The sequence below is a fragment of the Saimiri boliviensis genome, chromosome X (genome assembly GCF_048565385.1).
Source record: "Saimiri boliviensis isolate mSaiBol1 chromosome X, mSaiBol1.pri, whole genome shotgun sequence".
Classification (NCBI taxonomy): Eukaryota; Metazoa; Chordata; class Mammalia; order Primates; family Cebidae; genus Saimiri; species Saimiri boliviensis.
The window spans coordinates 20,825,295-20,843,876 of NC_133470.1; the positions used below are offsets into that span (position 1 = coordinate 20,825,295).

Consider the following 18,582-nt stretch of genomic DNA (forward strand, 5'->3'; position numbering starts at 1 on the left):
TTCTGGAATAAAATACACATATATTCAAAGATATGCCAAAGACAAATGAGTCTTTTCCAGATTGCTTTCTTCATTATTTGTTGTTGTTGTTGTTTTAAGACGGAGTCTTGCTCTGTGCCAGGCTGGAGTGCAGTGGCATGATCTCGGCTCACTGCAATCTTCACCTCCTGGGTTCAAGCAATTCCCCTGCCTCAGCCTCCCGAGTAGCTGGGACTACAGTCTCGTACCACTATACCTGGCTAATTTTTGTATTTTTAGTGGAGACGGGGTTTCACCATGTTGGTCAGGACGGTCTCAATCTCTTGATCTCATGATCCACCTGCCTCAGCCTCCCAAAGTCATGGGATTACAGGCATGAGCCACTGTGCTAAGCCCTGTTATTTTTTTGTTTTTTGTTTTTTGAGATGGAGTCTCACTCTGTTGCCCAGGCTGGAATGCAGTGGCGTGATCTCAGCTCAATGCAACCTCCACCTCTGGGTTCAAGCAATTATCCTGCCTCAGCCTCCTCAGTAGCTGGGAATATAGGCATGCACCACCACGCCCGGCTAATTTTTTATATTTTTTATACAAATAGCATTTCACCCTGTTGGCCAGGCTGGTCTCAAACTCCTGACCTCAAGTGATCCGCCCACCTCAGCGTCTCAAAGTGGTGGGATTACAGGCATGACCCACCGCACCTGGTTTTTTTTTTCTTCATAATTTGTAATGAATGTACTTAGCAATTAGAGATTTCTAAATATCTTAGAGGCCAGTGACTATTCACTTGATCTTTTAATACACAACCAAAAATTCTTTTTTTTTTTTTGCAATGGAGTCTTTCTCTGTCACCAGGCTGGGGTGTGGTGGCACGATCTTGGCTCATTGCAACCTCCACCTCTCGGATTCAAGCAATTCGCCTGCCTCAGCCTCCCAAGTAGCTGGGACTGCAGGCGCGTGCTACTACACATGGCAAATTTTTTGTATTTTAGTAGAGACAGGGTTTCACTATGTTGGACAGGATGGTCTCAATCTCCTGACCTCGTGATCCACCCACCTCGGCCTTCCAAAGTGCTGGGATTACAGGTGTGAGCCACGGCGCCTGGCCCAAACATTCTTAAACATGTAAACTACTAGCTTATTTTTCCTATCTCAGTTTATTATTCTGTTTTTGTCTTCCCAAGGAATTTGATAGATTTACTGCATTGTTAAAAACTAAAATCTGGAAACAATTTATGTTGATAAGGATGGTAGCCCATACTAGGAAATCATTAAGCAACTAGAGAAGGAATACGTAGATCTATTAAGTACCAACAGGGAAATATTTACACAACATATTACATAAAACAAGTTCATTCATTCATTCAACATAGCTAAACATAGTACTGTCTATGGCATTCTCAGCAAAAAAATCATTGAATCTAAGTCTGATTAAGCCTTCAAATCCAACTATAAGTTTATGGGAAATACAGGGAAGAAAGGAACCAAGAGATAAACAGAATAATACTAAATGGATACATTCGGCCACAGCCAGAACATGAGAAATTCTTTTATTCTTCCTCCCAGCTCAATCCCTGTAGAACATAGGAAATTCTAAAGGAAAAATCCACCATGTTTTTCAACAAATAAATAGCAAGGAACAATGAGGGAGTGGAAACTATTACAGTTCAAAGAGACTTAAGAGACCTATCAAACACAACGGGCATATCTTGTTTGGATCCTGGTTCAAAGGAACCAACTGTAAAAGGTTATTAATGAAACAACCAGGGAAATATGCACATTGACTGGATATTAGATGACGTTAAATAATTAGTGCTGCCGGGTGCGGTGGCTCAAACCTGTAATCCCAGCACTTTGGGAGGCCAAGGCGGGTGGATCACAAGGTCGAGAGATCGAGACCATCCTGGTCAACACGGTGAAACCCCGTCTCTACTAAAAATCTAAAAAATTAGCTGGGCATGGTGGCGCGTGCCTGTAATCCCAGCTACTCAGGAGGCTGAGGCAGGAGAATTGCCTGAACCCAGGAGGCGGAGGTTGCAGTGAGCTGAGGTTGCGCCATTGCACTCCAGCCTGGGTAACAAGAGTGAAACTCTTTCTCAAAAAAAAAAAAAAAAAAAAAAAAAGAACTAGTGCTAATTTCTTTCTTCTCTCTCTCTCTCTCTCTCTCTCTTTCTTTCTTTTGGAGACGAAGTCTCTCTCTGTCGCCCAGGCTGGGAGTGCAGTGGCGTGATCTCAGCTCACTGCAACCTCTGCCTCCTGGTTCAAGCAATTCTCCTGCCTCAGCCTCCCAAGTAGCTGGGATTACAGGCACCTGCCACCACACCCCGCTAATTTTTCTATTTTTAGTAGAGACGAGTTTTCACCACATTGGCCAGGTTGGTCTCAAACTCTGGACCTCAGGTGATCCACCTGCCTCAGCCTCCCAGTGCTGGGATTACAGGCATAAGCCACCATGCCCAGCTCTTTTTTTTTTTTTTTTGAGACAGGGTCTCACTCTGTCACGCTGGAGTATAGTGGCACAATCATGGCTCACTGCAGCTTTGACCTCCTAAGGCTCAAGTAATCCTCCTGCTTCAGACTCCTGAGTAACCAGGACTACAGGTGCATGCCACCATGCCCAGCTAATTCTTTTTTTTTGAGACGGAGTCTCACTCTGTCACCTAGGATGGAGTGCAATGGCACAATCTCGGCTCACTGCAACCTCCGCCTCCCAGGTTCAAGCGATTCTCCTGCCTCAGCCTCCTGAGTAGCTGGGATTACAGGCGCTGCTACTACGCCCGGTTAATATTTGTATTTTTAGTAGGGATGGGGTTTCACCATATTGGTCAGGCTGGTCTCGAACTCCTGACCTCGTGATCCACCCACCTCAGCCTCCCAAAGTGCTGGGATTACAGGTGTGAGCCAACATGCCAGGCCAACCAGCTAATTTTTTAAACATTTTTTTGGAGAGACAAGGTGTCATCATGTTGCCCAGGCTGGTCTCAAACGCCTGAGCTCAACTAATTCTCCTGCCTCAGCCTCCTGGGTAGTTTGAACTACAGGCATGAGTGACCTCAATTTTTGTTGTTGTTGTTAAGACAGAGTTTCGCTCTATCGCCCAGGCTGGAGAGCAGTGGCACGATCTCAGCTCAGTGTAACCTCCATTCACTGCAACCTCTACCTCCCTGGTTCAAGTGATTCTCCTGCCTTAGCCTCCCAAGTAGCTGGACTACGGGCACGCACAACCATGCCTGGCTAATTTTTGTATTTTTAGTAGACATGGGGTTTCACCATATTGGCCAGGCTGGTCTCGAACTCCTGACCCACCTGCTTTGGCCTACAAAAGTGCTGGGACCACAGGTGTGAGCCAATGCGCCCCACCTGGGCCTTAATTTCTTCATGTGTGATAATAAAATTACAATTATATGCCTTCAGAAAGTTTTTTGTGCAGGTACTCAGGAGGGTGAGGTGGGAGGATCACTTGAACCCAGGAGTTGGAGTCCAGTCTGGGTAACACAGCGAGATCCCATATCCCCAAATAAATAACAGTAAAAAGAAAGTTTTCTGTGAACTTGCAGAATAATATGAGGAATATGATCCCATTTTGTCAAAAAAACAAAAACATGTATGTATGCATGAATATATTATAAATATATAAATTTATTTATTCATAAAATTTAAACACAATATACATATGTGTATATATATGTACATGTGTGTGTCTGTGTGTGTCTGTGTGTGTGTATATATATATATGTTTTTGAGACAGGGTGTTACTCTGTTGCCCAGGCTGGAGGGCAGTGGTGTGATCACAGCTCACTGCAATCTCCACCTCCTAAGCTCAGGTGATCCTCCCACCTCAGCCTCTGGAGTAGCTGGGAGTACAGATGTTTGCCACCACGATCGGCTAATTTTTTTAAATTTTTTGTAGAGATAGGGTTTTGCTATATTGCCCAGGCTGGTCCCATGTAATCCACCTACCTCGGCCTCCACAAGTGCTAGGATCACAGGTGTGAGTCACTGCACCCAGTCTGCCTATCTGTCTGTCTCTCTCTCTCTCTCTCTCTCTCTCTCTCTCTCTCTATCTATCTATCTATAGAAGTCTGGAATGATATACTAAACTATGAACAAAGATTACCTCAGGAAAAAAGAATAAAGTGGCCAGGTGTGGTGCCTCATGCCTGTGATCCCAGCACTTCGGAAGGCTGAGGCAGGTGGATCACCTAAGGTCAGGAGTTCAAGACCAGCCTGACTAACACGGTAAAACCTACTAAAAATATGAAATTAGCCGGGCATGGTGGCACATGCCTGTAATCCCAGCTACCTGGGAGACTGAGGCAGGAGAAACACTTGAATTCGGGAGGCAGAAGTTACAGTGAGTGAGATTGTGCCACTGCACTCCAGCCTGGACAAGAGCAAAACTCCGTCTTAAAAAATAATAATAAAATAAAATAAGGGATAAGTCAAGCTTTTAAAATATTTAGCTAAAAACATTTTTTATAATCAACACAAATCACTTTTGTAATTAAAAGCTACACCTCTTCCAATAAAGATCTAAAAAAAATAAAGAATGAAATCAAGGTTGTGTATTACAGCAAGCTGAACTCTGGTGCAGAGTATCTTTGAAAACTGAAATGGATATTTACCTAATTTCCCTTTATTCTATGTCTTTTTCATTATCCCTGTAGAGAAATATAACCATTCTGGCTGACAGGGATTTAAAAAAAAGAGAGAGAGAAATATAACCATATTACAAGTCAAGTCTCTAGAGGACATGTGTGACTCTGTGGCTGCTCACCCTCTAGTCATCCTTTTTTTGTTTTTTGAGACAGAGTCTTGCACTGTCATCTGGGCTGGAGTGCAATGGTGTAGTCTCAGCTCACTGTAACCTCCGCCTCCTGGGTTCAAGCAATTCTCCTGCCTCAGCCCCCTGAGTAGCTGAGATCACAGGCACCTGCCACCACGCCTGGCTAATTTCTGTATTTTTAGTAGAGACGGGATTTCACTATTTGGCCAGGCTGGTCTCGAACTCCTGACCCTGTCATCTGTCTGCCTTGGCTTCCCAAAGTGCTGTGATTACAGGCATGACCCACTGAGCCTGGCTCTAGTCATCCTTATAATGTTGTATCTGGCCCCATTCACCAGAGATGCTGATTCTGAGGTGGCTTTTGCCTTTTTTTTTTTTTTTTTTTTTTGAGACGGAGTTTCGCTCTTGTTACCCAGGCTGGAGTGCAATGGCACGATCTCAGCTCACCGCAACCTCCGCCTCCTGGGTTCAGGCAATTCTCCTGCCTCAGCCTCCTGAGTAGCTGGGATTACAGGCACACGCCACCATGCCCAGCTAATTTTTTGTATTTTTAGTAGAGACGGGGTTTCACTATGTTGACTAGGATGGTCTCGATCTCTTGACCTCGTGATCCACCCGCCTCGGCCTCCCAAAGTGCTGGGATTACAGGCTTGAGCCACCGCGCCCGGCCGGCTTTTGCCTTTTAACAAGCTCCCTGGGTAACAGTTTATATCTGAGAACTCTGATTTTGGGTTACTGTATAAACGGCTATGATGTGAAAGAGGAACTGGATTTGTTCTCTGTGACCACTAAGAAGGCATATTTTGCTTAGCAGAAGAAATAGCTTCCGAAAAATCAGAACTGTCCCAAGATGGCTGCCCCACGGGGTGAGTTTCCCATCAGTGCTGGTGTAAAAGGAGGAACATACAGGGCTCCAGGGGACTCTGCTTGAGGCTGGGGGTTGGGCCAGATAATCTTTCTCAGATTCTCAGTTTATGTGACTCTTTGGGTCTCCAAAAATGTAAAGAAAGCTTGAGGGAAAAAAACCCTTCAAACTCAGGGTTTTCATAAATTTCAAGTGGGGGCCATGATTTATAATAAATGTAACACTAATTTTCAAAAAAATTTTCTGATTATAAAATGCACATTCTTGCAGAAAAAGTTTAAAATACAGAAAATTATAAAGAAGAAAAAACATAAAAATCATCATACCACTGAGAGATACACACTTTGTTGTATATCGCCTGGCTTCATCCCCTCTATAAACATATCACACTCCCTTTTTTTTCATTTGACAATAATTGTGCATATGTTCCCATGCAATTAAATATTGCAGAAACAGAATAATAATATTCCTCTTTATGGATATACCATAATTAAACCATTTTCCTGTAGTTGAATATCTAGGTTGTTTCTAAATTCAATTATAGTCTTCTAATTACCAGGGAATCACAAGTGCTATTATATAATTTTTCATTTATACACAAGCAATATAACTAGTGTTTCGAGCCTCTCTGTAACAGTCATACATTTCAGTGTTCATTATTAGATAAATACAAGTGTACTTAATATAATAAAGTATTGTTTGAAAATAATAAACCTAAGGAACAATGATACTTTTCAATTGTTTGAAATAGATCTATAGACAAATACCAACTGCCTGGTTCTAGCTTGTCTAAAATACCCAGGTATTTATTTTGTTCTATCAGTGGAACAAACATTAAATAAGGCACAGCATTTAGGCCCAGAAATTAAAGATGGAAGAAAATATGACCCTTATATTTTCACATCAAGTTTGAACTGTTACAATTAATTAAATGAAAGACAAGCCATTTCAGCTGGCACTACAATGCTGAAAATAATCAGAGATTTCTTATTCTTTACCTGATTAAGATGAGCAGAGCATGGAGTTTTCTACTTAGTTCCAGGTGAATTCTTCACATTTCCTGGCTTTCGAAACAAAAGAAAGAGCTTTAATGCAGTTTGAAAAGAAACAGTGCAACTCCTCAGTGTCCTGAGTATTTGGCTGAACATGAACATTAAAAATTACTACAGGGGACAGGGTCAAACCATTTTATTGAGGACTTTGGGCTTGCTGAAGAAAGGCTGAGGAGGACCGAGATCCCACATTCTCACAGTTGCCTTGCCGACCATTAAATATCATACTGCAAAGTGATCCACCTCTCAGTAGGTTGAAGAAGTTACTAGGTCTCTAAGGGCCCTGCTGTAGAGTGACTTGGGCAGAGAGAGCAGGAAATAAAGCTCCATTAATTCTCATTACGTAGATTCAGCCAAACAGTTGGTTCTATTTTAAAAAAAATCAATAAATCTTCCTCTTTTATTTCCTGACATAAATCTTCCTAAAAGAGGAAGATTTACTATTTCATGGCGCTGTCACTGTTGTAGGTTTTACACCTATGGGAAGGCTTCCTGTAGGTATTTGCCCCATGCATTATTCACCATTATCCACCATAGGGGCCAATCCACAAAACATATTTATTTTGAAAGAGGTTAGAATCAGACCACACCCATTCTGCCTAGCCATCATCCCAGAACACATAATTAGCTCATGCCATCCTTAAGAAGCGGTGTAAGAAAAGTTTCTAGTGGGAAAAGTTCATGTGCTAAACTTTCAAGGCCTTATTTTCTTTTCTATATTTTTTTTAGACTTTAATTCTGAAAACACATTAATAGTCAGAGATCAGATGGCAGTCTGAAAAACGGGAGGCTGCAGTTGGGTGCGCCATGGGGCTATGACTCTGTGGTGTAGACTTGAAGCAGTTTCTCCTGGTGGCCCTCTTTCAGAGTTATTCACGGGTGAAGGAGGGGGAAAGTAAAAAAGCAGGAGCACGTGACAAACCCTGTCACTTCAGAGCATGGTTTCTAGGCAACTTTGGGGCTCCCTGGAGTGGCTGAGAACTGGTCTATAAGCACTATTTTATACCCATTGTCCCAGCATAATCAATAGTGTCCCCTTTCACTCTCAAGAGTATCCTGGTTTGCCGGGCATAGTGGCTCATGCCTGTAATCCCAGCACTTTGGGAGGCCGAGGTGAGGGGATCCATTGAGCCCAGGAGTTCCTTGAGCAACACAGGAAAAAAAAAGTTAAAAAAAAGAGTACCCTGGTTTTGATGATAATGGTCACCACATCCACTTGACAATTGAGTTCTGGGAAACAAAGCCATATGGATTACTTGGTGGATCAATGATCAACAATTCTCAGGTCTACTTGATGCTCTGAACAAGACTGCTATAGGACTCAGAATCTGTGCCCTTCTCCTCCTCCAGAGCCACTCTCCACCCTGCCCCCTCACACGCATGCACACAAGCGAACACACATATACAGACGTTAACACACACACACCCCTACACCCTAGACGCCTTTTTGCTGTTGCTTGAACTTGCCAAACTCCCTATTGGGACAAGAACTTTGCCAAATGTACCCCTTGACCGAGACCAGTCAATCCCAATTTTTGCCTGGCTAAATGTTATTCATCCTTTACATCAAAGCTTTCTTTGTACTCTGTCCTTCAATTTAGCAGAACTTTCTATTCCCTTTCATATGCACTTCAGATTGCATAATTATTTCTTCTTTGACTCTTTCATTAATCTGTAAGCTCCATGAGCGCACACTATCCCTAGGGCCCCCTAGCACATAGTATTCAAGTATTTGTTGAATAATCAAATGGAAGGCCAGGGGCAGTGGCTCACATCTGTAATTCAAGCACTTTGGGAGGCCGAGGCAGGTAGATCACTTGAATCCAGGAGTTCAAGATCAGCCTGGGCAACATGCTGAAATCCTGTCTCTATAAAAAATACAAAAATTAGCCAGGTGTGATGACACACACCTGTGGTTTCTGCTACTCAGGAGGCTGAGGTGGGAGGATCACTTAAGCCAGGGAGGTTGAGGCTGCAGTGAGCCATGACTGCACTACTGCACTCCAGCTTGGGCAACAGAGTGAGATCCTATCTCAAAACAAATAAACAAATGGAAATGGGGCAGAACTTAGAGATCTGATGAATGTAAAAAGTTTTTTGTTTTTTTTTTTCTCTCAGATCTCAAGTCTGTCCAGAATTCAAAAGTTTGGGTTTTTATTTTCTTAACACACCCATGAACGCGAATGACAATTTCTGTTAGCAAAATTAAAACTTAAAAAAAAAATCAAAACATTAATTTCTAATTAGATGACTGCCATGTGAAGGTTGATTGCCAGCCATAACTTTGAGGTATAGCAGTTTACTGAAATGTCTGGGTCCCTCACCAGATTAATGAAGAACAAGAAGAGATAAAAAGAGGCTTATGAGGGCAAGTGAAATAATCACGTCCAACAATTGGGTCTGGCATAAAAACAAGGTAGTTCTTGGCAGGGTGCGGTGGCTCACACCTGTAATCCCAGCACTTTGGGAGGCCAAGGCAGACAGCCTGACATTCATGGAGAAACCCTGTCTCTACTCAAAATACAAAATTAGCCAGGTGTGATGGCACATGCCTATAATCCCAGAATTGCTTGAATGCGAGAGGCAGAGGTTTTGGTGAGCTGAGATTGCACCATTGCACGCCAGCCTGGACAACAAGAGTAAAATTCCATCTCCAACAAAGGAAAAAAAAGAACAAAACAAAACAAAACCAAAAACCAAAAACAACAACAGAAAAAAACAAGGTGGTTCTCTACCTAAATATATGTTAGGTCTGAAAAAACAAAATACTAAATTCACAAGATTTTTAATCTTTTGGACAGTAAGAAAATGAGCACACAAAAGCATTCTTCTGATTCAGGAAAACAACTTTGTTGCTAGGAAAATTTTCTTGTTTGGTTACATATCACTTATAGTATAACAAAACATCATAGTCCAGTATCTCACTAAAAAAATATTTCAGAGAATATGGATGTACTACAAAAATAATAATAATAATAATAAAATAAATTAATTAAAAATATTGAGCCCATCCACCCACCCTGTTACAAATCAGATCTCTCTTGGCAGATAACTCCATGATTTCAGACAAAACAACATTCTGACTTCAAAAAAACAGTTTGTGATTTAGCACAAGCCAAAAAACAGTTTTATCTAGAATATTTTGTACTCAATCATTTTAATACATATCTAACTTCAGTTTTTATTTTCTTACCACATCCATGAACACAGTTTCTTGTTTTGTTTTGTTTTTTTGAGACAGAGTTTCCCTCCGTCACCCAGACTAGAATGCAGTGATGTAATTTTGGCTCACTGTAACCTCTGCCTCCCGGGTTCAAACAATTCTCCTGCCTCAGCCTCCCAAGTAGCTGGGATTCCAGGCACCCGCTACCATGTCTGGCTAATTTTTGTATCTTTTTTCACCATATTGGCCAGGCTGGTCTCAAGCTCCCGACCTCAGGTAATTCGTCTGCCTCAGCCTCTCGAAGTGCTGGGATTACAAGCATGAGCCACCGTGCCCAGCCACAAACAACAATTTCTGCTAGCAAAACTGAAACTTTTAAAGAAAATCAAGACACTGATTTCTAATTAGTATGCCTGCCATGTGAAGGCTGATGGCCAGCCAAACCTCTGAGGTACAGCAGCCTACTGAAATGTTTGCCTCCCTCGCTAGTTGAATTATTTTCAACAATTATTTAACTTCTCCAAAATGCAGTTTCCTTACTTACAGATGGGGATAATAAAATCCACCTCAAAGACTCTTCCTAAGTAAAGAGCTCAGTGCCAAGAGCCAAGCTCGCAGCAAGTAAGTGCTCAATAAATATTATCTAGCCTATATGGTAGGTCACTTGAGTTTTTAGATGAAAAAAATAAAAGGTTAGGATAAATGACCTATTAAAGATCTCAACAAGGCTGGGCGAAGTGGCTCACGCCTGTAATCCCAGCACTTTGGGAGGCTGAGGTGGACGGATCACGAGGTCAGGAGTTCAAGACTAGCCTGGCCAATATAGTGACACCCCATCTCTACTAAAAATACAAAAAATTAGCTGGGCATGATGGCGTGTGCTTGTAGTCCCAGCTACTCGGGAGGCTGAGGTAAAAGAATTGCTTGAACCCGGGAGGCAGAGGTCGAAGCAAGCCAAGATTGTGCCACTGCACTCTGTCTGACTCTGTCTAGCTGCTCCAGAGTGAGACTCCATTTCAAAAAAAAAAAAATCCCAACTAAATTCTAGTTCACTGGATGTGGTAGGCAGAGTAATGGCCCCTCAAAGATGTCTTCTATTTCTGGAACACATGAGTATTACCTTACATGGCAAAGGGAAATTAAGGTTGCATTGGAATTAAGCTTACTAATCAGTTGCCCTTAAAATAGGGAGATGATCTTGGATTATCCAGGTGGGCCTGATTCAAGCATATGAGTGTCTGTAGTCTAAGAGGGAGGAAGAAGAAGGGGTCAGAGAGGGGACCTGAAAAGGACTTGCTGCAGGCTTTGACAATAGAGGAAGGAAGCTCAGAACAGCCCTCAGCTGAGAGCCAGCAAAACAGACCTTGGTCCTACAACCTCAAGGAACTGAGTTCTGTCAACAATCTAAATGAGCTGGAAAGAAATTCTCCCCTAGGGCCTCTAAAAAGGAATGCAACCCTGCTGACACCTTGATTTAGAACTGGACTTCTGACCTACAAAACTATGATAATCATATGCATTACTTTCAGCCTATACATTTGCAGTCATTTATTCTGGTAGCAATGGAAAACTAAAACAATGACATAAGGACTCCTGACTACAGGGTATGGTTCCATTTTCTATCAGTGGACATTATCTTCTCAGGCAGAAGCGAAAATGTGCAGTATCACATGAGTGGTGGTTGATGATGATCATGTGGCTGGAGTCCACCCATTCATATGTTCCTCACATAGACAACCTTACTGAATCCTCAAAACAGCTCCAGGAGGTACTACGTCCAGTTCCCACGGTGCTGGAGTGACTTCCCAAGGTTTCAGGGCTAGTAAGAGGCAGAGGTGGGGTAGGAGTCTGGTGCTCCCCACCTCTTATTCCACTGGGCAACACTGTACTCTGACCACTGATACCAAGAGTGCATTCCTTTCAAAGGAGGAGATGATCATTATTTTTCAGGATTTCTAACTTTTTATTTTGCTAAATAATAATGTTTTTAAAAAGAAGGAAAAAATCGGCCGGGCGCGGTGGCTCAAGCCTGTAATCCCAGCACTTTGGGAGGTCAAGGCGGGTGGATCACGAGGTCAAGAGATCGAGACCATCCCGGTCAACATGGTGAAACCTCGTCTCTACTAAAAATACAAAAAATTAGCTGGGCATGGTGGCACATGCCTGTAATCCCAGCTACTCAAGACGCTGAGGCAGGAGAATTGCCTGAACCCAGGAGGCGGATGTTGTGGTGAGCCGAGATCACGCCATTGCACTCCAGCCTGGGTAACAAGAGTGAAACTCCGTCTCAAAAAAAAAAAAAAAAAAAAAAGAAGGAAAAAATCATTTCCTAATACCTGTATTTCTTAGAATTTTAGACAGAAAAAAATTACAAAGAACACAAATTCCTAACTTTATGGAAAACCCATCAAGTTGTCATTTAAAACAAATATAGTGGTTAGAATACCTAACGTGAGATCTGCCCTCTTGGCAGATTTTTCAGCGTACAATACAGTACTGGTATCTATAGGTGCAATGTTGTGCAGGGGATATCTAGAATTTATTCTCTGTGATTGACTGAAACTTTGTTGATTGCCAACTCCCTATTTCTCCCTCCCCCAACCCCTGGCAATCGCCATTCTATTCTCTGCCTCTATGAGTTTGACTATTTTAGATACCTCATATAAGTAGAATCATGCACTATTTGCCCTTCTGTGACTAGCTTCAAAGATGAACATTTTAAAACTACATGACTTACTTTCAGCCAAACTTTGCCGTGTTTAGAGAGCCGAGGAATTTCTAATGGAGGAAGAAAAAGAAAAAGCAGGGCATGTTTACTCAGGGTGGTGGCTGCTGCTTCCCTTTCATTTTCCTGCTGAGCCAGCAAGAGCCTGAATAAAACTATTAACAGCTCAGCTTTAGAAGTTCTGCTCAGTTTTCATGTTGGTAAGAGGTTTGTGCTTCTTTCTGAATTTCCTGCCCTTTGAATAATTAGTGTTGGCCTTTAAGAGTCATTCTACAATTCTGTGATAGTAATTTGTTGCATTTTAAAAAAAGCTAGTGAAAAACTAAAATGTATTTACTGAGACATACTGCTGTGCTTGGCTAATTATAAGACAACTCTAGTCAGGCGTGGTGGCTCATGCCTGTAATCCCAGCACTTTGGGAGGCTGAGGAGAGTGGGTTACTTGAGTCCGGGAGTTCAGGACCAGCCTGGTCAAAATGATAAAACCCCATCCCTACTAAAAATACAAAAATTAGCCAGGCATGGTGGCGCATGCCTGTAATCTCAGCTACTAGAGAGCTGAGACAGGAGAATTGCTCGAACCCAGGAGATGAAGGTTGTAGTGAACGAGATCGCACCACTGCACCACTACACTCCAGCCTGGGCTACAGAGCAAGATTCTTTCTCAAAAGAAAAAAAAAAGACAACTCTAAAAGAGCCATCTGTGACCCTGAGGACTGACACCCACAACTGACCTCCTGACACCCACAACTGACCTCCTGACACCCACAACTGGCCTTCATCTCTGATACCCTGACCTTGAGTTGGAACTATTCTGAAAGTGTTTCAGATTAGCAATGGGCAGTCATTAAATATTTCATGCTTTCATTAAGCTCCTAGAGTCAAAGAGTGAAACCACAATGGAAAAGGTCAATAAATCAACTCCATGAAGAACTTCTGATCATCAAGACACCAAAATTGAAAAGACAAGCCCCAAACTGAGAAAAGACATCTGCAAACATCTGGCCCAAAAAATATTAGTATCTCGGAAAAAAATAAAGAACTTTTTTTTTTTTTTTTTTTTTTTTTGAGACAGAGTTTCGCTCTTGTTGCCCAGGCTGGAGTGCAATGGCGCGATCTCGGCTCACCACAACCTCCGCCTCCTCGGTTCAGGCAATTCTCCTGCCTCAGCCTCCTGAGTAGCTGGGATTACAGGCACACGCCACCATGCCCAGCTAATTTTTAGTATTTTTAGTAGAGACGGGGTTTCACCATGTTGACCAGGATGGTCTCGATCTCTTGACCTCGTGATCCACCCGCCTCGGCCTCCCAAAGTGCTGGGATTACAGGCTTGAGCCACCGCGCCCGGCAAGAACTCTTATAAATCAATAAGGGACAAATGGCCGGGCGCGGTGGCTCACGCCTGTAATCCCAGCACTTTGGGAAGCCGAGGCGGGTGGATCACGAGGTCAAGAGATCGAGACCATCCTGGTCAACATGGTGAAACCCCGTCTCTACTAAAAATACAAAAAAAATTAGCTGGGCATGGTGGCGCGTGCCTGTAATCCCAGCTACTCAGGAGGCTGCGGTAGGAGAATTGCCTGAACCCAGGAGGCGGAGGTTGCGGTGAGCCGAGATCGCGCCATTGCACTCCAGCCTGGGTAACAAGAGCGAAACTCCGTCTCAAAAAAAAAATAAAAATAAAAAAAAAAAAAGTAAGCGACAAATGACCCATATAAAAAGTGGCCAAAAGACATGAACAGGCATTTCAAGAAAAAGAAACCAATAAACCTGTGACAAGATGCTCAACTTCATTAGCAATCAGGGCAATGTAAATGAAAACCACGATGAGAAATTCTGGGAACATCTTGCCATATCTAGCAAACTACTTGGGTCATGTCAAGAGGACTCAGAGCCAACTTCCACTAGCAAAATGGGACAGTTTGAACTTTACTAACAACAAGAATTACAAAGCATTCAAAACCATCAAATATGTTTAAATCTATAAATCTGTAATTATTTTTAATTAATTTATTTATTATTTTAAGGAACAGGGTCTCGCTCTGTCACCCAGGCTGGAGTGGAGTGGTACAATCATAACTTGCTGCAGCCTCAAACTCCTGGACTCAAGTGATTCTCCTGCCTCAGTCTCCCAAAGTGCTGGCATTACAGGTGTGAGCCATTGTGCCCAGCCCATAATGATATTTTTAAAGAAAAACTAATAGGTGATCTTCTGAGGAAAGGGAATGAATTATTTTGAAACTGGATAAGAGGAAAAAATCAAGTAATTATCTTCTTTTTCCTATATAAACTATAACTGGGTAACCAGTAGATAAGGGAAAAGGTTCCTTATTAAAATATTTCAGCTAATATGAGAAAATGAAATAATAAAAGTAGAATATTATTTTCTTTTTGTTTTGAGACAAAGTCTTGTTCTGTCACCTAGGCTGGAGTGTAGTGGCACAATCTTGGCTCACTGCAACCTCTGCCTTGCAGCTTCAAGCAATTCTCCTGCCTCAGTCTCCTGAGTAGCTGGGACTACAGGCACGTGCCACCATGTGTGGCTAATTTTTTGTGTTTTTAGTAGAGATGGGGTTTCACCATGTTGGCCAGGCTGGTCTCAAATCCCTGACCTCAAGTGATCCACCCTCCTCGGCTTCCCAAAGTGCTATGAGTATAGGCATGAGCTACAGCGCCCGGCCAATATCATCATTTTCTATCCCCTAAAGACTCAATGAGTCTAGGCATTGAGCATCTACAGCTGCTAAAATCAAAACAACAACAACAACAACAAAAAACCAGACTTATGTGCCTATGTGGATCTAGAGCCTTGCCAAAAGGATGAAACAAGATGTAGATCAAGTAGCCCGTGGATCCAGCTGCCAAAGTGCAGGGAATACAAAGAACACATTAAACTGCAGCATAAATGTGTAATCAGCAAAACCCAAACTGTTAGAAACTCTATGGGTGAAATGTGCCTGATTGTTTTAACAGATAAACTGCAAGGAAGACAACTCAAAAAGATGGAAAGGGAGCCTGTAGATTAAGAGAGACTTAAAAAGCCAAAGAAAAAAAGCATATGAATTCAAACTAATGGGCAAGACTAAAGTGACAGGGACAAATACTTAGGTGAGAAAGCCATTAAAAAATAAAAGAAAGTTATTATAATAAAAGTTAGACCAGTAGTTATTCCAGGAGGTAGAGAGCACTGTGACTGGGATGGGCTATGTGGTGGGGCTTTGAGAGAACACTGGCAAACTTCTATTTTTTTGCCCTAAATGATGGGTTTATGAAGGTGTATGCCTTGTAATAATTCACTTAGCTATAAAAAATTAAAAACTGTTTAAGTCAAGCACATTATTGGGGCAACTAGGGAAATATGAACATGGGCTATATATGAGATAACATTTGTGTAAATAATGAAATGTGAACTTTACTGAGTACAATAATGGTACTGTGATTATATAAGTCAATGTCCATGTTCTTTGGAAATACATGATGAATTAGATACAAAGGAAAAATGCAATGATATCTACAATTAATTCTCAGATGGTTCAGAAAAATAAAATATACATGTGCACATGAACACCATGCTTACGTGAAAAAACAGATTATACAAATATAGCAAATGTTAATTAGTGAATCTAAGTGAAGGGTATATTCATTGTACCAGTCCTGCACCTGATCTGTAGTTCTGAAATTTTCTCAAAATGAAAATTGGGAAATAAAGTAAAGCCACATACACATGTACTCCACAATGAAAAATTCTTTTAAAGCCACCACACTGGCAAAAATGGAAACAATCAGTTGGCATCATCTAGTAAAACTGAAGATATGCAGACCCTATGAATCAGGAACCCTGGCCTAGAAAAACTCTTCACAAATTATGAAGCCATGCTGTGTTGTAATAGTAATATACTGAAAACCACCCAACTAGCCACCAAGATGGGTATTTTCCCATAAAGAAAACAGGCACGGTGGCTCACGCCTGAAATCCCAACACTTTGGGAGGCTGAGGAAGGCAGATCACCTGAGATCAGGAGTTTGAGACCAGCCTGCCCAACACGGTGAAACCCCATCCTACTAAAAATACAAAAATTAGCCAGGCATAGGGGTGCATGCCTATAGTTCCAGCTACTTGGGAGGCTGAGGCAGGAGAATCACTTGAACCCAGCAGGTGGAAGTTGCAGTGAGTCATGATTGCACCACTGCACTCCAGCTTGGGCAACAGAGTGAGTCTCCATCAGAAAAAAAAAAAAAAAGAAAAAAGAAAAAGAAAATAGAGCAGTGAAAATGAATGCACTACTGCCATACATAACCCATAAACAAAATGTTAAGGGAACAAAACAATTTGCAAAATAATATGTAGTAAGACTCATCCAGATAAACATATATATATATTTAGATTTAAATTTGGTATATCAATTTATAAAGGCAAAAACAGGCAGGCTCAACTACAGTATTTCAGAATATATACATACATGGTGAAACTGGAAGAAAAGTTTAAAGAAAAACAAGGGAATGAAATAAAATTCCAGATAGTGGTTCCCACTGGGGAGACATGGGGGTAAGGGGACCCATGGAAGACTCGAAAGGAATCGGTAATTTCCTATTTTTAAAGGCAGATGATTGGTTGGTACATACATGGTCATTATACTGTTGGATTTTAAACTGTGTATGTGTGTTATATATTCTTGTAACTTAAAAAAAAAAGCCCTAGACTGTACTAAGATGACAGTATTTCTGGACATACCTATCTTTGCTTCACAGTTCTGACAGAAAGTTCATTTAAACTGAAGCAGATAAATTCCTCTGAAGTAACCACCGATGACAGATTGAAAGACTGCTTTATTGGTAGAAGACTCAGCACAAACATTTAGAATCATTTCCTAAGAGAAAAAAGGTATGTGGCAGAGAAGTAAAATGCCACAGACTTGTTTGGGATATTTCAGAGTAATATAGCCCCATGGGAAATATACCATTAAGAACTGTGCCATCGGCCGGGCGCGGTGGCTCAAGCCTGTAATCCCAGCACTTTGGGAGGCCGAGGCGGGTGGATCACGAGGTCAAGAGATCGAGACCATCCTGCTCAACATGGTGAAATGCCGTCTCTACTAAAAATACAAAAAATTAGCTGGGCATGGTGGCGCATGCCTGTAATCCCAGCTACTCAGGAGGCTGAGGCAGGAGAATTGCCTGAACCCGGGAGGCGGAGGTTGCGGTGAGCCGAGATCAGGCCATTGCACTCCAGCCTGGGTAACAAGAGCAAAACTCTGTCTCAAAAAAAAAAAAAAAAAGAACTGTGCCATTATTCCTAATTTAAAAATTTTCAGCATCCTGTTTTGTATGTATGTATGTATGTATTTGTTTGTTTGATTTATTTATTTGGAGATCACGTCTTGCTCTGTCATCCAGGCTGGAGTGCAGTGGTACAATCTCAGCTCACTGCAACCTCTGCCTCCCAGGTTCAAGCAATTCTCCTGCCTCCACCTCCCAAGTAGCTGAGATTACAGGCATGTGCCACCACATCCAGCTAATTTTTGTGTTTTCAGTAGAGACGGGGGTTTTGCCATATGGTCCAGGCTGTTCTCAAACTTCCGGGCTCAAGCAATCCACCTGTCTCTGCCTCCCAAAGTGCTGGGATTACAGGCCTGAGATACTACACCTGGCCAGTGCCCTGTTTTAAACATAATGTCCACAATTTCTCTGACTATGTATAACCAAAAGCCACTACATCTGTTACATGATTAGAGTACAAACAATTATGAATTAGATGATACCTAATTGAAACTGCTAATTAAAGCCTGACTTGAAAACCAACTTCCAAACAAGCTAAGAAACAAAAAAGTGTCCTTCATGAAGTGTCCCTTAATTCCCTTCAATGAAGACAAGATCTCTTCATCCAAAAATCGTACATATTTTTCTGTGCCTTTCTACTGGCATTTATTACATTTTATCCTGTATTTTGGTCATCTGCTTTCCTTATCTCCTTTACTAGATTATGAATTATTTGATAGTCTATGATGAGAACATACT

The 18,582-nt window shown here is 41.8% G+C and overlaps 1 protein-coding gene across 7 annotated transcripts in view; it reads right to left on the minus strand.

Annotated features, from left to right (window-relative positions):
• Positions 1-18,582, minus strand: part of APOO (apolipoprotein O) — a 142,292-nt gene that overhangs the window by 68,838 nt on the left and 54,872 nt on the right. For 4 of the 7 annotated variants that reach the window (XR_012515582.1, XM_074391450.1, XM_074391449.1 and 1 more), the window contains exon 8: positions 6,626-6,691. Coding sequence is in view for 6 of the 7 variants with exons in the window: in XM_074391450.1 (XP_074247551.1) it covers positions 6,656-6,691 (36 nt within the window). In the remaining variant the exon portion in view is untranslated. The other 3 variants (XM_074391452.1, XM_074391448.1, XM_074391451.1) reach the window with 2 other exon arrangements.